Below are 21623 nucleotides of genomic sequence, written 5' to 3'. Positions count from 1 at the left end.
AAAGCAGAATAATCATAACTAATATCTCATATCTATCAAGGCCGGAAGAGAAAGAAGCTACGAGAGAGAGAGAGAAAGAATCAATTACATAAGCAATGACTTAATAAGCTGTTACATAATATTTACTTACATAATCCTAACCCTGGCCGCGGGAAGAAACAAAAATAATAAACGCTTGCGATTAATATACTATAATCGAGATATTATGACTTGCATTGATCGTTAGCTGCTTAACACCGCAGCTATTGCCCTCGGACTGCTATTATTATCGTGCTAAGCGAGCAGGAAACAAGAGCAAGCCCTTGCATGCCCTTCCCGTCCGCCGCTGATTTTCGCCCATCTCGTAGATCGTCAAGCCATCGGCCGGCCTTAGTCAGCATCAACAAAACCTTCGCGCTTTTTCTCTTTTCGTCGCTTTCGACGTCGACTTCGCTTCTGCACGCCAGCGACTCTTCACGGCCGGCGAAGCAGCGCGCGATCTCAGTCACTCTTTTGTCACTTACTTCTTCTTCGTCTTCTTTTTCTTTTGCTTGTCTCTTGCTGTTTTTCTTTTGTTATATCTGCTTCCCCGTCTCAAACTGGCGGCTTTTCCCTGCGTCCGGATACGCGTATCTCCCAGCGAAGGGGGAAAAACAACACAAAAACCCACGTCACACCTTGGCTCCCCCAGAGCGCAAGCAAGAAGCCTGACCAGCCAGCCTGCCAGCCCCCTTGCATCTCACGACTAAAAGGCGACCAGAGCCCTCGCCTGCCTCTTCCCTCCGTAATTCTCCCGCTGGATCGCATGTCTGCTCGTCCCTGAGGACTAAAAAGAGCCCTCGTCGACTCCCGTTGGGGGGCACCTTGCGCATTGCGGATCGGGCTCCGGACAGGCTATAATGAGGTCGCACGCCTGAATTCTCTGTAGCAGATACTGAGAATTCCGAGGAGAGAAGACGGCCGTGGAAGATTATTAAAGAAGAAGAAAAAAAAGAGAGGAAAGCGAACGAGAAAGCAGGCAGCGATATCACCCGCACTCGTTTACCGCTCCCACCATCGACTACGACTTGTATCTTCCATTGCGGCCCGAATCAGCTATGGACGACCCATTCGTGGCAACCCCCCTGGCCGCTGTCCAGTCACAACGGGAACCGCATCGCTACTCGTCCTTCGATAACCAGCTCCTGACCCTGAACTCGTCTTCACCTTCTCAGCTGAAACGGGCACTGGAAATTCACCTCGCTGAAACGGACCGGAGGCTAGAGGAGACGTCCAAGCTTGGCACTGCTCTCGTCCGCCAGCAGCAGGAACTCGCTGATAAGCTAAAAGAGGTCGAGCAGCAGGAAGATGACGGTGAGATCGGGCCTGAGTTACGTGAAAAGCTGCTCGCCTTGGAGAGAGACTACAATGAGGTCGGACGTGAGTCGGCCAGGACGACCTTTGGTGCCAAGCCAAGGCTGCTCGCGCCTGAAGATACGCCCCTCGATAGTCGGGTAAGATCGCCATCACACACACATACATAACATAGCTTTATGTCAATGTACCTGCTAACACAGGAGTAGACTCCCTCAAGCCCGGCATTCTTGTCAAGCCAAGCGACCAATTCGCCCTCCAAAGTAAGCGTTCCGTCTAGAAGACAACGCAACCAGCCTGCTAGCCGCATCCATGACATTGAGTTCGCTACCGAAATCAGCACCTCACTTCTCACACAAGTCCGCCAGCTTCAGGCTCTCCTTGCCGAGCGGGATGAGGCTCTCCGCGAAACGAATTTGGAAAAATCCAGGCTCGAGCTTGAAGCCGAAGGGTTCTCCCAGCGCATCAGATCCCTAGATGAGAGCGAACAACGGTACAAAGATGAGAACTGGCGACTGGAGACACAGTCCCACGAACTCATGGCTGCCGCCAAGGAAGCTGCTGCTCGCGAGAATAGGCTGACTGCCAATTTAAATGCCCTGACTGCGAAGAAGAACAGTGTCCAGCGAGAGCTCGACGAGCTCAAGCAGGCGAACGGAAAGCTTATTGAGGAGCACTCTGCAGCCCAAAAAGCTCATGATTCCGAACTGCACATCTTGCGACGCAACCTCAACACCGGAGATGCTGAACGTAATAATCTGCGAAAGAAGGTTGACGAACTAGTCGGGCAGAACCAGGAGCTTGCAAAGGCTGTAGCCGCCAAACTTCGACAGCACGAGTCCGAACCTGCTAGGAATGTCGACACGGAGACTAAAGACAATGATGACGATGAAGATACCCCTGAAAACTCCCCTCCTCCGTCGCCCAACAAGGCCACGCCACGTCACGGTCACTTGGAGTCCGAAACACTCAAGAGCTCTCTCCATCATGCCCACCGTATGATTCAGAACCTCAAGAGCAACATTCACCGTGAAAAGTCTGAAAAGATTGAACTCAAGCGCATGCTACAAGAGGCCCGCGATGACCTCGAAGCCCGCAGAAATGAAATAGCTGCGGCTCAAGGCAGCGCACAGAAGCGCCAAAAGACTAAGGCGGAGATCTTCAAGAAACCCCCGCGTCCAGATATGCTTGGTGCCGGTAGAAAAGGTATCACCGAAATTGAATTTGATGAGCCTGACTGGGAGGATGAAGAGGTCATGGAACCCAGCCCTACCAAGACTGTACGACCAAGGCAGACATCAGTCGTCTACACCCGTCCTCGGCCCCGTCCTCGCTCTGGCTACGTAAGCGCAAGTGATGCATACCAGACTGCAAACGAAACTGAAGACGGTGGCTTTGAGACCGCGCATGAAACCGAGACAGCGACTGAAAGTGAGAATTTCCAGACAGGCACTGAGGACATGGCGGGAGACAGCAGCGACGAGCTCACAGAAACGGAAGGCCGCGCAGTTGGACAGGTTGCATTACCTCGCACAAAGCCATATAAACTCAGAAATGCAAAGGCTGGCGATCGCTCTTCGTTCATGAGCACCGCATCCACATCCGCTGATGAGGATGATTACCCCTACAATGAGGTGCATACGCCTGTGCAATCCCATCCGCCTCGCTACCGCTTGAAGATGCAAAGGGGCAGACATGCAAGGTCGTCCGAGGAGACGATCCAGGCGGGCGGAAGTATGGGATACGAAACCCAATCTCCCGGCGGCAGCCTGCATAGTCCCAAATCTAGAGTTGAGGGCGGACGAAGCCTCTTTGCAGAGCTTGGTGAAGCCGGCATGGGCAGTGACGGTGAATTCGGGAGCCCGCTGCAACAACCCAACAATAATCCTGTCTCATCTGAATCTACCCCTATCCGCAATCTCAGCTTCTTGCAAAATAAAGATGTCGACCAGCCACCTCGTGTAGCCATGGTCGACTCTTCCATGATGACTGAGCCATGGCCTGCTCCTGCTCCCGCAAGTGGAACTGTAGCCACACAGACTCTTGCTCCTCAGACCGTTAATGCAACAACTTCCACAACATCTGCAGTCCTCGTCGACAGTTCAACTCAGTCTATTGATTCGAAACATCCTATTACCCAGACTGAAGCAATGGTTGTCTTCAACACTCTTCCTTCAGAACCTGTCAAATCTGTAGATATGGCAACCCAATGCTCCCCTGTCAAATCTCAACCAATGGCTCAAAGTGCGCCAGTAGTTATCCATGATACACCGCCGGCGGAACCTTCAAAGTTTACCGCGGTGGACATGGCAACTCAGTATGCATCTGCAAAGCCTCAAGCCATGGTACAAAGCGAAGCGATGGTCATGTTCGATTCTCCTCCAGTTGCCACACCCGCTGAGGAGGATAGATCCCGCGATACTATCGCACCAATGCCTGTTCCTCTTCCTATAACTTCGTCGTCTCCTAATCCAGAACCGGCCCCAGAGCCCATCAAACTGGAACGTTCACCAATAGTGTTCGAAGAAACGACCCCTGTTCTGGCACCTGTTGTTGAACAGCCGCGACGAAGCTCAATGCAACTCGCCTTTTCTGATGTTACATTTGAGCAATGCCGTCCCGTCACTCCTCTTCCAATCCCGGCTGCTCTCCCTGTTCCTTGCACTCCTCCAAAATACATGGCATCTTCTATTCAAACCATCGACACACCACCAATTTCTCCTCCCACTCAACCTGAAGTTGTCAAGCCATCCATCCAGCTAGAGATGTCGTCGATCTATGCTGAGTCTACTACGCCAGTCGTACCAGAGCCCGCTCCTACGGTTGTTCCACCGGTAGTTGCTTTAGGTACAGGCTCAGAGACAGAGACTTCTCCAAGAAGACCGAGAACTGCTGTCCATGATAAGGATACAGAGGTTCCTTCGTCCTTGGAATCATCACGCGAAATGATACCGCCGCCCAAGTTCGTTACGGAGGATACCGGTTCCATGAAGTCTGAACAACCATTGCGTTCATTTGCACCTGCCAGTGTCACAGAGAATGGAGCTCAGACTATCTTGACCAGCAAGCAGATCGATTCTCTCCTGCTAGACAAATATGTCATGCCACCACCAAAGACGCCAGAGTCGAGAGCACCAGTCCCTGCATTCCCTGGCTCATTAGAGGAAGCTGCCTTGGCTACCCCTAGAGCCAAGACACAGCCGTCATCGGCCAACGACAATTTCCTGCTTCCCAACGCTGCCGCCAAACGACCTGGGAGCGCAGGAAGCCGACGCAGTGCTATGGTCCACCCGCCTCTTCCGCCAGACCACAAGCAAGCAATTGCTGCTGCCGCTCAAAGATTATCAACTGAGAGCCCAACAGGTGGTGCCGGTACCATGGGGCCTCCAGTAGCTCCGGCCTCTGCCTATCGATCAGGAGTTCCTGCATCCCGACCAAGGACACCCAACGAACAAGCTATGGGAACCGCCACTGTTCAAGGAAGCAATGGGTCAAAAACTCAGCACAAGCACAGTGGTGCAGCTTCCCGACGGTCTTCGATTTCTTCGTTTGCCTCCGAGCTTGATGATCGGTTCAATCTGTCAAGGTCGGAATACGGCTTTGAACCTGGCACTGATCCTCGCATGATCCAAGCCATCACGCAGACCATGATTGGAGAGTTCCTTTGGAAATACACTCGCAAGCCAGGCCGACCAGACTTCTCGCAGACAAGACATAGACGATACTTCTGGGTCCATCCATTCACCAGGACTTTGTACTGGAGCACCCAGAGCCCGCAGACTGCCAGCAAAGCTCAGTTGATGGCCAAAAGCGTAGCCATTGAAGCTGTCCGGGTTGTCACTGACGATAACCCATATCCTCCAGGCCTTCACCGCAAGAGCTTGGAAGTCGTTACTCCCGGTAGAACCATGCGGTTCACTGCTGCCACCAGCCAACGCCATGAGACTTGGTTCAACGCACTTTCATACCTCCTCTTGCGGGCAAACGAAGAAGAAGGGGATTTTGTTCTGCATAGCACACCAGAAGATGGCCCACTTGACTTCAACCCTTCTTTAAACGGCAGGTCATCCCGCATGACTGACTACTCCCGACGGTCTGCCGCTTCACATAGCAGCAGAGCAGCCCGAGGTATGGCCCGTGGGTACGATATAACCCCCGGCCATGAATCGCCATCTCTTTCGGTCCGACCCCCTGATACTACCATGAAGGCTGAACAGGCCCGACAAGGCTCCGTGTCGAGATTAAGCAGCATGTTCAAAACCTCCGGGATGATGGGAACGTTCTCCAGCCGCCGAAGTCGGTATGGTGGCAAGCGGGGAAGTGTAGACGATACGAGCCAAGAGGACAGCGCGGAAGATCTGAGACGTATCTTAGAAAGACAGGAAAGAGAGGCTGATAAAATAGAGAATGTCCGCGCTTGCTGTGACGGTAATATTGATCTCCATCCCCTTTTGGCATTTCCTTTTTCACTTGTGCTAACTTTCTCCTTCACTAGGCAAACATGATGTTGGCTCCCTTTCAAGAACCAGCCGCTTCGTCAATTCAAGGCTGAGCAATCACTCGCATTCCTAGGTTGGCCGTCCGCCCAACCTACGCTTATAGAAAAGAAAATTTCTGCAAATGATACCTATTACTATCTCTCCATGAACGTGGAGTACTAAAAGCAGCAAAAAGTCCCAACCCTTGGTGATTGTCCACCTTTTACGAATTTCCTTAACTGGTCTTCATTCATGACGTGTCTGGCTATCATGCCGCATCTTCACTCTACAATAGCTTTGTAATACTTGGCCATGCTTACTTCTTCCTTATCTTCCCTTCATATTTATGTTTTGGTCTACCTTGGCCTTGACCCTTTCTTGACTTGTTACGCTAATTGTTTTGCAGGATGGTGTACTGTGCGCCTGGTGTTCGAGCATTGCTCTCCTTGGTGCTTATACTTATACCTCCACCTTTGAACATGGCGGAATCCCCCCCTCCTCCTCGTCGCAATTATGTACCAATTTCTCGTTCGATCGTTCTGCCACCGCTACCCTGCCCATTACCCTTTTCCTGCTCCAAATTCTTTTATTTTTTATTATTTTATTTTTTGCGCAGCTGTGAATACTTCTTTCGCTTTGCAAATTTGTTTCGTTGCTGTTTGGCAATTAGTTTTCTTTGTGTTTTATTTACACTTGTTTCCTATGTCAGATTGGCCAAGTTCTTGTTTCTTGGACCGCTTGCTCTCTCTTTGATTTACTTATGCATGCCCTCCTCCCTTCACTTTGCAAGGTGGACTGTTATAACTACTAATCTTTACCCTGTCCTGTCTGTTTCGTTCCCGGCTTCTTCGACTCGTCTCAAACATCTCTCTATCTTCTCCCATCCTAAACGTACCTAACTAAACAAATATCAATAAACTCTCTGGCTTTTGTGCTTTGTTTTCGCAGCGATACGGGTTAAAACAATGCACTAGTTTGCATTTAAATGAAATTATTTGCCACGGCAGAAGTGGACGTTTTGCTGTAGACTGTAGTTCCCTGTGCAAGCCAAGTATAGAGGAGGCTGTATAAGACCTCTGCGGGTTTCAAAGTCGCAGAAGCCATATCCTGCTGTCAAATTCAAGATGTCGTCAACCAATGGTTAGTTAACTAGATAGTCGGCTCTGATGACAAACTACGTATGGAGTACCCGAGTTCCCGAAACCTTGCCCTTTCCGTGCATATATAAAAGCGGCCACGGACCCCGAACATTATGTTGGTTATTTAGCCAGGATTGTTTCCTCATAATCTCCAATCCACACCTGGACACATTTCTTTCACTTTATCTGGGTTATTGGACTAGCTTTATATCCGGTATAACGAGCTCCCGACAACCAAACATGCCGACTCTTGTTGAGCGTATAAATGAGCTTGCAGAGCCAGGCTACCTAGGCGTCTCAGCTGCCTACAGTAAGTAGAAGAACATGATTGAATCCCTCGTACGTGATGAAAAGGCCCGTCTTACGCAGTGTATTGACCATGCATCTAGGCTTTATGACGGTGATGCTGGAAACTATCCTGCGTGGCCAGCCACTCGCACCTATATTCAATATGCAAGAGATCGAAGATGAAGCCTTTTCAAGGTTCTGGATCGACTTCTCAACTGCTAGAGCAAACGGAGATCCAAATGCGCCTGCTCCAGAGCCCGCTGGCTCTAGTCTTCTTATACCACCACTTCTCGCGCATGCGGATGGGGTTGTTCTCGACATCGGTCCTGGAACCGGCACTCAGACGCCGCTCTTCACAAACCCGAATTTACGGGTCATGTATGGCGCAGAGCCATGCGTAGGACTGCATAAGGACCTTTATGCCAAGGTTGAATTTTGCGGTCTAGCATCTAAATACCGAGTCCTGCACTGTGGAGCCCAGCCTGAGTCTCTACTTCCGGCATTGAAGAAGGCCGGCGCACTCGATGACGAGACTAATGAGGGGAAAGGTCTTTTTGATACTATCGTTTGTGTTCGAGTATTGTGTTCGGTTCCAGCGCCAGAAAAGACGGTAAAGGGTCTTTATGACTTGCTCAAACCGGGTGGGAAGATGCTGGTTTGCGAACATGTTGTGAATCCCTGGACCACAGCTAAAGGAAGCTGGGTTGCAAGATTTGTCCAGGCTATGTATGGCCTTTCGGGCTGGAGTTTTTTCATGGGTGGATGCAACTTGGACAGAGACACAGAGCGTACTCTTCGAGCTGTTGCTGATGTTGACGGTGGTTGGGGGAGCGTTGACCTAGAATTATCGTTTACTTCAGGGCCATTGCCTTATATCTCTGGAACTCTAGTCAAGCGAGTATGAAGGGTCATATCTACGTCTAAATTTTGTGTTTTGCAAAGTTATATAATGCTTGGATACAGTTCCCAGAAAATACAAGGAGGAATACTATACTATCGAAGGAAGACGTCTAAAGAGGGGTATTATATACTCTATCATTAGTCATAAGATACATGTCTGAGTCAAAAATAACTACAGAGATGTAAGTTTTATATAGGGATGCTTCCAATTGTGGGCTTAGGTCTATCTGGGGGCCACCAGTCGAACAGATCTAGTGCTTCAGATGTCCAGGGCCCTTGTTCAATTTCAACCTCTGGTTCATCCATTGCTGGTAGGCTTAGCATCCGATCTGGAAAAAGCCTTGTTTGGATAACTCGCTTTTTGGGCACAGGTCGTGGTGGGTTTAGGGCTGACGAATCTGAGTTTGACCTCTCTAGGGGCCGATGCTTTTCTAGCTGTGCATTCTGTTCGCCGGGTTCGATATGAGGGACAGGCGCCTCCGGAACCGGAGGTTTGGTTGAACATGTAGTATCCACAGGCTTGGAATCTGTAGCTGAAAGACTCCGTTGCATATTCTGCAAAGGCCTAGAAGGCTTTGGCTCTACTACAGTAGCCTCATTGTCATCATGCTGAATCTCTTGTTCTTGGGTTGTAACCGCAGCTGGCTTGAAAAATCCCAGTAAGCTCGTTGCCTTTTGTTGCACACGAGGGGTCTCACCATCATTACTCCCATCTTTAGACAATTGCGCTGCAGATTGGCATGAGGTTATATTCTTATCCCTTGGCTTCAAGGCCGATGGAGATTTCAGGGTATCTACTCTCTTAGATGATTCTGAGTTCATGACTGTATTATTTTCGGCGAGTTTTCTTTTCTCTCTTGCTTTGGCTTGTTGTTCTGCAAGCTTGTCCACAAAGATAAGTTGGTTGCGAGGTTGCCTGGGCGCAACTTCAAGAGTTGTCGTTGGGACATTGCCAAACATGGATGTGAGAGACATTTGTTTTGCTGACGCTTTACCACTGGACTTTTTCCGGCGATCTTTTGTAGAGATTGGCTCTGGCTCAACTGCACTTGCGGGTCGGAATGATGCAGTCGAGGCCGATGCAAAGCTAGGGCGGTTGTTTTCATTTGATATCTTATTGCATAGGTCTGTAACCCCACCTGGAACACGAGGTTCAGCACCGGAGGCATCGCGAGATTTGCTATTAGTAACCGGTTCTTCCACATTAGGTCTTAATTGGGTTTTAAGACTCTTTGTTGGCGGCGGTGGCGGTGAATGGGACAGTCGAGATGCCTCCTCCGTGTCACACTCTGGAGATGGTTTCCGCTTTTTGGCCGGTCTCTCCTCAGATTCACACATGCTTTTGTTTAATCGTTCCCGTTCTTCATAGGGAGACCTTATCACTCTTGTTGGTTGTGTACTCTTCTTAATCCCAAGCACCTCGTTTAAAGACTTCATACTCGAGCCGCTGGATGGAAAAGGAGCTTTGAAATCGTTCGGCCGTCCAACATTGGCATTCCTTGGGCGGGCTTGAGAGTGGTTCGGTTTAGCAGGGGATGACTTCCGTTTCTCCAGCAGCCCTGTCAAATCGGTAACTGTACTCTCGAGTTGCTCGCCAGCTTGGACCAGGATACCTCTCTCCAGTTCGAATTCATCCCCATCCTGCAGCATATCACGATCTCGCCAGTGCAAGTCCCCAACTAGGTTCCCGGTGGGGTCATAGACCATAACGCGTTTGTTGAACGTGTGAAACCGGAGAAATCCATCCTGCCACCTTTTCGCTTTCCGCCTGATATCGTGGGTGAAGAGGCATTGGAATTTGATCACCGGCGCGGTATTCTGAGTTGGCGGGACCGAGAGGCTCATTCTCTGAGAAGCCATGGCTCAGTCTCGACGCCTGGAATTATATATTCGTGCATCCGCCTCCTCATATCCTTATCCTGTCCCCCTGGATAATCTTCCTCTTTGATGGTGTCTCTGTTCTGACTGTTCTTAATGCAAAAAAAGGCTACCTCGACATCAAAACTTTCCTCTTTGAGTTAAAACGCGTCAACGCGTGATTTATGCTTAGTCATGATTTTTCTTATCGATAACCATCTTATTACTAAGCAGTGTCATTCAAGTCCAAAGAAGGAAATTTGCGACTTCAACGACTTGTTAAAGAGTGAAAACTGCGAGATTCTGGCTATTTTTCGATGCGAAGACTGAATATTCAGCTGATGCAGATGGTCTGCGTGGCTGTTCTTTGCCGTCAACCTAGCCTGAATCTTCATACCCACTAAACAAGGCCCAGGACGGAGAATTATGATAGAGTTCGGGGCCGTTAACTAGTAACTAATTAGATCCCCGTCCCTAGCTTGGGGGCCATGAACGGGAGCAGGAATCAGTTCGATAGGTGTGAGAATACGTCGACAGTTGGATTCTATATTTGTGGTTACGGAGTACTCTGTCCGCTTTATATTCTCGCCGTTTTATGGAAACTTCGTGTAGGTGTCCTTTACCGTAGGGACTCGCTTTTGTCTCCTGCTTGATGTGACCTCCTAGCAAGGTAAATATAGAATACTAAGAGTATTCTTGATATATTCACTATACAGTTATCCTGCTTGAAGTCACTTGAATCCTCTTTAGGCGCAGTAATAGAGTGTGAATGATGGAGTATTCAATATTGGGTATTTTGAGTTTTGATGTCATAACTTTGAGCTGTGTATAAATATGCTCCGTTTGATCAACACTTACCCACTACTAGTTAGTTACCTTGTTATATGTGTTCATACTCTGTTATATATATATCTATGTGGCAGGCCCGCCATGTCTTATTCAGACGAGGTAACGCTACCCCAACGCGATGCCTGTTCAAGGCTATTGACCGGGCTTCCTGGAGGAACACGCCAGATCAGATATACCAATATGAAGGACCTCAGGGCAGCAGTGGAGGAGTGTTATGAAGATGATACTCAGGATCCCTTTCTCGTGGTGGTAGACGTGCCTCCAACTATCCTTGAAGACTTCGATTCCGAGTATCTCGATAAAGGACCTCGAATTACGGCCAACCTACCAGAAAGACTATTAATTCTCAAAACACTGTCAAATCCTGGTCATGAATCCGTCGCGAGCGATCTGATATTTTACATCAGGGTTGGGATATTAGAAATGGGCCTCCCAGACAGGCTGGCCGATACTCGTAGCAGCCGAGTCACTAGCAAGAACGGAAGATTCGTCAAGGAGCCAGACGGTAGCCTCAGACAACTCCATCAAGAATGGCCGTCGGTAGTCGTCGAGACTGGACCGTCGGAAGCGGGGGAAAAGCTATCCATGGATGCTAGGGGATGGTTAGAGACAGATGGATCAGAGACCCGAGTAATCGTTACCGCAAGAATCGACCAGAAAGCCCGCTGTATCGTTTTCCGTAAGTGGACAAGGGAGGCTGACGGACGAATTGCCCCCATTGTTGTCGAGGAGGAGGTCATGGCAACTCGCAAGGAGGATACCACCGAAGTCACTGGTGACATGACTTTCACCTTTGAGGAGGTCGTCGGCCGGCAGAGGAACGAGGTTAACGAAGGGGACATCGTTATCACAAGGGCCGACTTTAGAGAAATCTGCCAGAATGCTTGGGCAGCGCAGGGTTTCGGGTGAAGGCGAGCCACGGATTGCATGGAATTAACAGAACTACTGTACCTTGGACAGCTCTTGACCACAAGGCCTCAACTGCTAGTTAGGAGGAAAGCAGAGCTTTTATTCCCTTCAACTGTGTATCAATGCAAGCATGTACATAGCAAGCACTCTGTGCAGTCTAGACGATAGAATATACTCTTCCAGAAAGACAGCCCCCTAGCTATCAAGTCCATGTCGACGGCACTCCACCACTTGGCGTATGCTTAGGCAGAGCAACTAGCAGCTAGTTAACTAGCTCATTAACGCGTAATCGCTCGGTCTATACAGTCCTTTTTCCTGCAGCTATAAGTTAGTTAAAGTGGGATCCAACAAGTCGCACAGAGGGCGGTGCTGGAGCTGATGAAACAGCAGGGATGGGCTCGCCCTTGACTCTGTGACGCAGCAGGTTTCTTCTTCTTCTTCTTCTTCTCGTACTTACTTACTCTCTCTCTCCTTTTCCTCCCTGCCAGAGGACAGCCATCTATCTACACATGGCGGAGCGCAGCGTGGCTCTGCATCCCGGGAGCCCTTTTCTTCGTCCATGCCAGACCCCGCCGTGCGCATGCTTGAGATTAATTAACTAGTTAACGAGTTAGCTAAATTTTTCTCCCTTGTCTCCTCCTCCACTGTCACCTCTTTTTTTCGCCCTGGAGAGCTGGGTTCCAGACTCGGTTCGTGCCATCTCGCTGGCCTGCCTGGTAACTAGTTGACTAGTTAGCTAGACTGGACCGCAGACCATCAGCGGACGGCGGGACGAAGCCTGAAGCCTACCCTTTGGATCCCTTTTTTCAGTTGCGTTAACTAGCTAGTGATCTCGCAAGAACCGCCACCATGCTCAACATCAATCGCCAGTTTGGCAAGTTCATGAAGCGTTCGGCGGACGAGAGCCAGGTCTCTGTTCTGCTCAAGGACTTCGACGATGCCGATAAGCTGCTCCAGAAGGTATGATCTTCTTTTGCTTGCTACCTCTATCCTGGTTGACCGGGCGTCTGTCTTTCTTGCAGCTGAATCTGATGAACATCTGAACTAGATCATCGAATCGAGCAAAGCATGGCGCGATGCGTGGTCTTCGATCTTCACCTACCAGGCTCGCCTCGTCCAGGAGTTCGAGCAGCTATACAACCCTATCGTTGGCGCATCGGAGCCGTCGTCAGACCATACCCCTGCGGTCGTCCCCGAACATACCTTACACCGCGTGGTCCGATTGAGAGAGGAGTATGACTCTTTGAAGGCAGACCTGGTCGCCGAAGTGAGTGCGGTTGATGACCGGATTATTCGGCCAGCCATGGACGCAAGAGAGTATCTGCAGCCGCTTAAGAAAGTGATCAAGAAACGAGAGGATAAAAAGGTACGCCTGCGTTGAGAGGAGTGTCTACAAGGATATCGTGTGCGTTGAGCTAACCAACTGGTCTATATAGCTGGATTTTGAAAGATACCAGGGTCGAGTAGACTCCTCGAGGAAGAAGACGAAGCGCTCTGACAGAGACAATGCCGCTCTGGCAAAGGCAGAGGCGGATCTATCCAAGGCTACGGATGTAAGCAGTCCTCCCTCTTTCTCTGCAACGAAGCTGGTATCTAACTTGATATCCCTAGGATTATAACGCTGCAGACGACCATCTACGCTCTGTTCTTCCGGGGATAATAACAGCCACGTTTTCTATCCTCCCTCACCTTCTTGGTGCACAGATTGAGATTCAAAATACATTGCTCGCTCTCTACTATACCGTCCTTCACACATACTGTGAAGAGCAACAGCTCCCATCTCCACCGCCGCCAATGGAGGATATCATCCGGACATTCGAAGATGGGTTTCTCAGCGTGCAACGTGAGATAGAAAGCTTCAATTGTGTTGCCGGCGGTAAAACAGCCCGCCAGCCACGGACATCTGGAGACCAAAGGAACGGGAACCACCCCTCTTCAAACGGTCGTCCAGTTATCGGTGCCGGCGGTACGTTGCGCAAGCCGTCTACTTCGCCTAACTCGCTTTCTCGCTTACCCTCTGCTTCATCCTTGGATTCCCGTCCCCGAATCGGCCGCTATACATCGTCATCGCAGCTAGACACCCAGTCTGCGTCAGAACAACCAACACACGAGTCTCCAAATAATAATAATAATAGCGCCCATCACCTTGCTCCTACTCCTACTCCTGTTCCTGCTCCTACACCTCCCCACAGCACGCCCCATTATATTCCTCCCATACCCACCAGTACGAAACCAACACAGGCCGCACCCCCTTCGATGGGCGGAATAGCATCTCTTGCAGCTGCGGCCGCAAAGAAGAAACCCCCACCTCCACCTCCACCACGGTCAGCTTCTACCAGCCAGATACAGTTTGTCACTGCACTCTACGACTTTGGCGGTCAAGGAGCTGGCGATCTCGTCTTCAAGGAAGGCGACCGGATCCGCGTCATCAAGAAAACTGACAGTACAGATGACTGGTGGCAGGGAGAACTACGTGGTGTCAGGGGAAGCTTCCCTGCAAACTACTGTTCTTGACTCGAATATTTATCGAGATATAAAAGCATAAAAAATGAATTGCATGAATACACACTAAACTGCACTGATTTCGACCTTTGTTGTTAGCTGGTCAATTGGGCCTCCTTACTGGATACTTCGCATACTTCATGGAATAATTATGTTTCCCTTTTCAGCTTAGGATCTTGTCATTTTGAATAATCTTTGCTAAGTTTACCATCGCAGATATATATATGGCCATTTCTCTGACATAAATTTACTATTTCCGTGCTAATAGCTCCTGGTTGCATATATTCAATAGCAGATATGCACGAAAGTTACCTACATTAGTCGTCATAAAATGAAATGCAACCATTACAGAATATATTTACGTCCACTATCAACTTAGGGACAAAAGAAGGACCGATAAATATACTAATTGAGGTATGCAGGACTTAATCTTACACCTAAAAAAGATAGCAATTCCTGCTATCTTGTATGCACTATCTTTATTCCAACACAACAAGAGGGATGTTCAAGGAACCCAGGGTAAGCTAAGCAAAATAGAATCCGATGGTTTCTTCAGTTTCATAAAAATGCTGGCTCAGGAGCACTATCATCTGCACTGCCCCTGGGCGGCTGACTTCGCTCACTTAAAAATATGTCCACCATACGCTTGGTACTAATAGTACTATGAAGGCCATTGAGTTTTGACGCATAATTCGGGCGGCCATTCTGGCGGTACGAAGCAGAAGCCCATTTGTTTTCTTTGGTACCATTCGTCTGCTCACGCCTTGGGCGCACGGAATTGAACTGGATTTCTTGAAGTAGTCTTTTACCATCATTCAGACATATAGGGGACACTGACGGCCCAGATTGGCCTTCAGAAGACTGGCCGCTATTGATAAGCGAAGAGTCCTCCAAGATAGCGCCATCTTCAGTTGGCCGTGTTTTATTGTACTGTAGAGGAGGAACAGTGGCAGTTGTTGGTGTCCTTGACATACTCCTGGCTCGGACCGATAGTGGGGATGGAGTCATTTCACTATCACATATCAACGGAGTACACGGGTGACGAATTGCTGAGGTCGTTATAGATGGCTTTCGAACTACCGTGCTGCATGTTGACAGATTGCCATTTGGCGAACTGCGCAGTGGGCGTGAAAAATTATTGTTTGGTATAGAGAGGGCTTCTGTTATGTTTACCCTGGGTTCACCATTGGTAGATCTTCCGCCGGCGGTGCTGCTGGGACTTGGTACTCCGCGAGATGACTGCTTGCGACGAGCCAGTACAACGCGCTTCAGCTCCTCCGGGCTTGGGCCATTAATTTGGGTATCCTCTCGGTAGTGACCAGGAAGAGCGTAAGTAGGGTTTGCTAAGCTTGCCGAACGGGCAGCAGCGTCAATCAAATCCATTTGAGAGTTCATCCATGTTTTCCAGTCGCTGCTGATTCCTCTCGCGGCCTGACTGCTACGTCTGGGAGGGTATGGTAGACGCTGGCTATCAAGAATTGTAACAGTACCAGGTTCTTCCTCATCAGAGTCTGAAGAGTCAACATTCAGTCTGTATGGGGACCTCGCTTCTGTTGTCCTTGAATAAACACTTGGTGACGGTGGAATATCTCCATCCTCTTGAGATATATTGATGATCACGCTCCCGGTGTCATCCCGCATTTCTAACTGCTCGTTTTGCCATTCTCTCGTGGGCTTGTTTTCATAGATAGATGTTCCTGATAGATCTAAACGACCCAAGCCGCGAATTGTCTGGTCAGATCGCTTTCTAGAAACCATCTCATTTTTGCGAGCAATCTCCTGTGGAGTTAGTTTAACAGTGCGGCTTGATCTCACTGAGAAGAGGCTGCGGGAACTCGGGGATGCCCTAGAGCCAGACATCGACTGCCTTGCGGAGGGTGTGTTGGGTGATTGCTTGACTGCTCTAATAGTCAGGGGAGAACCATTCGTAGACGAATCATGGCTTGACTTGGCCTTTGACTTGGTTAGTGGAGCTTGGTTAGTTTTCCTTCTGTTCTTAGTCTCATCAATGTTCCGCATGAGGGCAGAGAACATCCGTTGGCTATCAATGTCAACCGTATTGTCAAGGGGTTGCCGGAAAATAGAGTACCCATCATGCCGGTGTCGGCCTGGAGAAGGAGTAGGCGTGTACACATCACTATCTTCACGAATGATATCCAAGCCCTGCCGAGTCAATGGAGGAAACTGTTTCATAGTTAGTGTGTTACCAGCCGTTGAGTCCGTCCAGCTTGTAACGCGCGAGTTGGAGGTGGCCATGCTCGAGCAGCTCTTCATGGATCGAACACTTGGGGCCGTATTAGCTACATTTTGCGACAGTAGCTGTTCCTGGTATTTAGCATAGTCGGAAGATTCATCAAAGTAAGAGCCCTCGGAAGATCCGACGTCAAAAGAGCCAAAATCGTGGTGGGCTCCATGCTGCTTTGGTAACTCTTCCCGGCTACTTGATGGCCGTCTCCCGAAAATCCGACGAATGCTATTCTTAATTGAAAACGAGAACAGACGGCCCTTAGGCCCACAGTGGGTGCCAGTAGATGCATATCTCGAGGGGGTAGTAGATCCAGCATTCGTTCCGTTTGACCTCATGGACTTTTTGAAAGGCTTTGGCACTTGCCGAGAACTGCGGGTAACAATTGACTCTGATCCATTCGCTACACGCTTTTCTTCCATAGACCTTTGGAATTGTTCTCTAGCAAGTTCAATTGGTAAAGTGGAGACTGTTGCATGGTTTTCCTTATCGGCTTTTGATATGCTACTTCCCCTAAAAAAGGACAAGGACCTTCGAAGGGTACGGCGGGAGAGACGGCTTGTTCCCGAACTTGTTCTCTGGTTGTTACCAGATCCATGACACAACCGTTCAGACTCGTGGGAGGTGGTAAACATGGATTTTGATTTCCGAAGTCTCCTGTAGGAGGATGGACGCGGCGACGCTGGGCAGATATTCGGCCTATTCTGTTCCATGACTCCGGACGATTCGGACATTCGTGGAAGTATAGTCGACTCGGTGGCGCTTGTACGGCAGTAACTCTCACTTTCATCTTTTATATCGCCGGGTTGAGAAAGGGGTTGTTGGTGATAGCTACCGTCCGTGCTGGACGAATGATCATACCACTTCTTGGAGCTTGACAAGCTAGAAGAAGGCCGGTTATCATGACGCCGCATAGCTAGAGATGCCGCTGCCAAAGCTTGTAGCTGCGCCAGTTCAGAATCGAAAGCCTCTGACATTGCCGGCCGGCGGTTCTGCACTGAAGCTGAAGACTTTGACCTCCGGACTCTCTTATTTCCACTTGAGTTGTTGGAAACCATTATTGCTTATGGTCTCGTATCGGGTCTCTGCGATATCATTCCAATGCTTTAATGCTTTGTTTTTTTAAACCAATGCAAACCTGAGTATTCGATAAAAGGATATACAGAAAAACTATGCGCTGCAATATTTGGGCTTCATGAAGAAAAACTGCGTTTTTTCTTCCTCCACCTGGATTGGGATGTTTACATCTCGCAGACTCAAAGAGTAAGCACGGAGACAGTCGTAGCTTCTGCATCTGCAGGTAAATATCACGATGTAAATAAATAAACAACCAAAGATGGGTATCAAATGCATGGCAAGTGCCGTCCATGGCTTCTGAAGCTCATGGGACAGAAGGCGCATACTTGCGTAGTTTCTCGCTTTGTGAACATTCTCGGATCGGACCCGCCCAAAAAAAGGGGGGAGGAAAAAGAGGAGGGAGATCGTGAGAGCGAGTTGGCAGGGACATTTTCTCTCCTCTTCTGTTTTGGTCTCCTTGCGCATGCGCATGACTGACTCCATGACGGCCAAACTTGAGGGTATATCAGCCAATACAGCGCATATAGGATCGTCCCAGACCCCCTCCCTACATGAGTGGCCGAGAGGCGGACGACTGTAGAGCCGCTTCATATCAGCAGAAAACATCCCGAGGTCCATGCTGATATGGTTCGTCTCGTACGAAAACGCGCGAGGTTCTTTGCTGGCCGGGTGACCTCCAGGGATAGGCTGTGTAGTTAGAGTGACGTGAAAAACTCGTCCTGGCCCCCTGTTTTTTGTTCGCCTTGCGCGCTTTCTCCCGTCTTCCGCTTCCCGCTACCCGTCCCCATCTGCACACCACTGCGGTTAAGTGCCTCGCGCCGTCAGTTGGCCGGCAGTTGGGTGGTGAGCAGAGGCTTTCGACATACTCGAAGTTGATGTCGTCGGTTTTTTCCTCTTTCGGCCAGGCGAAGGCGTCTCGTGATCTCATCGGCACCAAGCAAGGAAAAGGGGGGGAAGGGAAGCCGGAAACGAGACGAACATCAACTTCAGACAAGACGACGGAGATGTTGCCATTGAGCCACTATGCGAGATGTCCAAGGGATGAGACAGCGCCTTTACACGATGAAAACACAAAACACTGTTGCAAGGGAAGTGAACCCACCTCGCCTGCAGAGCTGATTAGTTAAACTAGTACGGAGTATACGAAAGCGAAATGGAAGACCCATCCTGCAACATGCCAGGCGCCCCATTCTACCCAGCGGCCAGAGTACGGAGTCAAACGCTATTCTCTGCCTAGTACTATTGCTTCAGTTCTTTTACACACGCTATAGACAATCTCCGATCCATACTCCATAGCTTACTCCGTACGGATACTACTCCTGATGTTAACCACCAACCAAGCAGGAAAGACGAGACATGTGCATCTGGCCAGTCAGCTCTTCAGGCAACAAGAAATACGCGGAAGGACAGCAGGCACAGAAGCTTTGTCTCTATATTTAAGCTTCTCCGTTAGAGAAGAGGCAGCCAAAGAAGAATCGAAACTAAAGAACAAACAAAGTAGCTAGAAAGCAAAGGGAAAAGGTGGGCAAAAAAAAGAAAGAAAGCAACCTCGCAGCAAGCTTGCGGCTTTCCCGTCCGCAATAGTGCTGGAGGTTTGCTGCCCAACCGCTCCATTAATGGTCATTCTCGGGATTTCGTTCCATTACGCGATGAGAATCAGAGTCGGGATAGTACAGGCGCAGCGTATTTGCCGATATCGTGAAAAGCAAAAAGCGAAAAAAGTGTGCGTGTGAAGAGAGATTGGTTGGGTATATTCTGTGATACCCTTGACGGCTCTTTGCTGTACTCCTGTCTTGGCTGACTGCATCATGCATTGGGGGCTGACCAGCCTCAGCATGGTCGGAGTAGTGGAAGGCTTCACATTTTCTTCACAAGGCGCATAGTTACTCCGTGTTTAACAGGATTCCGGAGCAACTTTACCATCATTCGAGATTCTCCCCGGTTCGTCGTCCCCTCTCTGCCGATAAAATTGGGTTGGTATATCACTCACGATGCTATTTCCTTGCAGACATGATTTCCCTTCGTCAAAGAACGAGGACAAGACAACTGAAAAAGGGGTCATTTAACTGCCCCCTACCCCGCTCTCTTCTTTATCTTGCCCCTATTTTCATTCATCGAGGCTGATACGCCGTGGAAAAAACGGACTTCTCACGGCACTTGGCCTAAAAAAAAAAAAAAAAAGAAGAAGAAGAAGAAGAATAAAATGAAAGGTGATGAACGAGCTGCAGCACACAGCCCCTCAGAGAAAAGCCGTTGATCGTGGCTTGGGGTGATGCCCAACCTGCATTTTCAACTTGAATCCACCCAAGGATTATGGGGAGGAGGAGGGGGATGACCCAAAAAGGCGGAAGCCAAGAGTTGCTTCGTACGGAGTGCAACTGCACATAGAAGAACCACGTACATGTGTCAGCTGGGATATTGATATTTATTTCTCCTTACGTACTTGCATATTATGCACAATGACGGAGGAAATGCAGGGAGAATGATTCTAATCTCATGCAAGTCACAGTTATTAATAATCCAGCTGCAGCCAGAATTGTGGAAGATGAGAAAAGAAAAGAAGAGGATGAAGAAAAACAAAAGCGACCGCTAAGTACCCTGTCCTGTTGATGCGCATCGCTGAGCCAAATGAATAAGCTTAAAAAGACATTTTCTGTTTGTCTTCTTTGCTTGGGCCTGGCTCTGGGTAGTCCTGACCAATTCCAACAACGCATCCTGCCGCCCCCCATGCTGACGACGACCGGGAACCGGTGCCTTTATTCTCATCCGGCGCTGATGACATGGCAATGGCATCATTTGTCAAGACAAGGCTTGGTACCGTACACTATTATTTCCGGGGGACACGAATTGCCAGGGGGATGTGGGATGGAAGGACAAGAATTGTTGGCAAAGAAATGACTCGAAAGGGAAAGAAAAAGCATGAAACCAGAGCGACTCTTGAGTCTGGCAAACCCCAATCTCCAACTACCGCTGGCGCTACGGCGTGCCTCGTGAGGCGCATCATCGTATTAAGAGAGCGAGGTATACGCGCAGAGGAAAGTGTACACGTTCCCTGTTCCAGATATAGGACAGCGTTAGATGTATAACCTGCAAACTGGTTCTCGGAACCCGCATGGGCGTCAAGGCAAAACAGGGCTGAGGGCAAAGCGAAGCAAAACGAAAAAAAAAGAAGGAAGGAAGAAGCGGCGAAAAAAAAAGGCCCCCTTGGACGCCCAGGGAGATGTGAGGAACAGTTCTAGCCTCGCTGGCCTTTGCCATCCGTCGGCCTCGGTATAAACAAAGAACACTTCTAGATCTTGCAAGAGATCTTCCTCCCCCCTTATTACTCCCTTTTTAGTGTGCTTACTGCCTTTTGTCTAACCTGCCTTATCCAAGGGAACCAAACTAAAACAGATATCGAAAGCTCCAGAAAGATGAGAAAGACGCAAGTCTGGACCCTGTTGCCGATGGATCCGCCGTTTTCTCGTACTTTTCTTTTCCCTTTCTCACGCCTTCGCTCCTTTGCCAGACGGGCCCGACGCTAATTTGATGACAGCGAAAGGACGGTCCAATTGCGAGCGAAGATCGGGACAGGCCAGCGCCAGCGCCGTTAAAAAAGATGACCCAGTCGACCGTTTTCTCTTTTCTTTTTCCTTTCCTTCTTTTTTTTTTTTTTTCAATTAAAACAGGGTAATCTTACTTTGATCCCACTTCTTGAAATTGAGACCAGACCTATTAATTTCCGTGAGTAAAGGGCGGGCGGACATTGAGTCGTTCGAGCCGGAACAGCGGGCGAAGAAGCAGACGACTTCCTGGCATGCAACGAGCCTGTAACAGCGCCAGGAATCAGGAGCACGGAGGATATAGATCTGGATATGCGACGGGTTCACAAGGTAGGGCCGGACAGTTGCTGAGCCTATATCGGAGAAGCGTTAAGGATGGCAGCAGACTCGACCCAGGCGTCACAAAAAACCTGTTTGGGTGGAATCGCCGGCTGTTTCAGGAGGACGACGGGACCTTGTTGATGCCTGACATCGCCAGCAGTGCATCCATGTGGCTGATATATGG

The 21623-nt window shown here is 49.4% G+C and overlaps 7 protein-coding genes across 7 annotated transcripts; 4 read left to right on the top strand and 3 right to left on the bottom strand.

The window, feature by feature from the left end:
* Window positions 1-1076: 1076 nt before the first annotated feature.
* Window positions 1077-5837, top strand: TRV_01820 (nuclear migration protein (ApsA), putative; the record flags this gene model as incomplete). The annotated part of the gene is made up of 2 exons (XM_003024007.1): window positions 1077-1472; window positions 1629-5837. 2 exons carry the CDS (start codon window positions 1077-1079, stop codon window positions 5835-5837), a joined length of 4605 nt encoding a protein of 1534 aa, XP_003024053.1.
* Window positions 5838-7189: 1352 nt separating this feature from the next.
* On the top strand, window positions 7190-8141 carry TRV_01819 (uncharacterized protein; the record flags this gene model as incomplete). Its single annotated transcript, XM_003024006.1, has 2 exons — window positions 7190-7259; window positions 7339-8141. 2 exons carry the CDS (start codon window positions 7190-7192, stop codon window positions 8139-8141), a joined length of 873 nt encoding a protein of 290 aa, XP_003024052.1.
* Window positions 8142-8326: 185 nt separating this feature from the next.
* Window positions 8327-9997, bottom strand: TRV_01818 (uncharacterized protein; the record flags this gene model as incomplete). Its single annotated transcript, XM_003024005.1, has 1 exon — window positions 8327-9997. One exon carries the CDS (start codon window positions 9995-9997, stop codon window positions 8327-8329), a length of 1671 nt encoding a protein of 556 aa, XP_003024051.1.
* A 927-nt stretch (window positions 9998-10924) lies between these two features.
* On the top strand, window positions 10925-11752 carry TRV_01817 (uncharacterized protein; the record flags this gene model as incomplete). The annotated part of the gene is made up of 1 exon (XM_003024004.1): window positions 10925-11752. The coding sequence occupies one exon, from the start codon at window positions 10925-10927 to the stop codon at window positions 11750-11752; it is 828 nt and encodes a 275-aa protein (XP_003024050.1).
* An 849-nt stretch (window positions 11753-12601) lies between these two features.
* TRV_01816 (uncharacterized protein) lies at window positions 12602-14266 on the top strand (the record flags this gene model as incomplete). Its single annotated transcript, XM_003024003.1, has 4 exons — window positions 12602-12712; window positions 12801-13118; window positions 13189-13305; window positions 13364-14266. The coding sequence occupies 4 exons, from the start codon at window positions 12602-12604 to the stop codon at window positions 14264-14266; spliced, it is 1449 nt and encodes a 482-aa protein (XP_003024049.1).
* Window positions 14267-14812: 546 nt separating this feature from the next.
* TRV_01815 (uncharacterized protein) lies at window positions 14813-17557 on the bottom strand (the record flags this gene model as incomplete). Its single annotated transcript, XM_003024002.1, has 1 exon — window positions 14813-17557. One exon carries the CDS (start codon window positions 17555-17557, stop codon window positions 14813-14815), a length of 2745 nt encoding a protein of 914 aa, XP_003024048.1.
* A 112-nt stretch (window positions 17558-17669) lies between these two features.
* On the bottom strand, window positions 17670-18194 carry TRV_01814 (uncharacterized protein; the record flags this gene model as incomplete). The annotated part of the gene is made up of 1 exon (XM_003024001.1): window positions 17670-18194. The coding sequence occupies one exon, from the start codon at window positions 18192-18194 to the stop codon at window positions 17670-17672; it is 525 nt and encodes a 174-aa protein (XP_003024047.1).
* Between the last annotated feature and the right edge of the window lie 3429 nt (window positions 18195-21623).

This window comes from Trichophyton verrucosum (genome assembly GCF_000151505.1).
Source record: "Trichophyton verrucosum HKI 0517 chromosome Unknown contig00168_1.f1.exp, whole genome shotgun sequence".
In the NCBI taxonomy this organism is placed as follows: Eukaryota; Fungi; Ascomycota; class Eurotiomycetes; order Onygenales; family Arthrodermataceae; genus Trichophyton; species Trichophyton verrucosum.
Note: the sequence above shows the minus strand (reverse complement) of the source record. Positions and strands in the feature narration are given on the sequence as shown.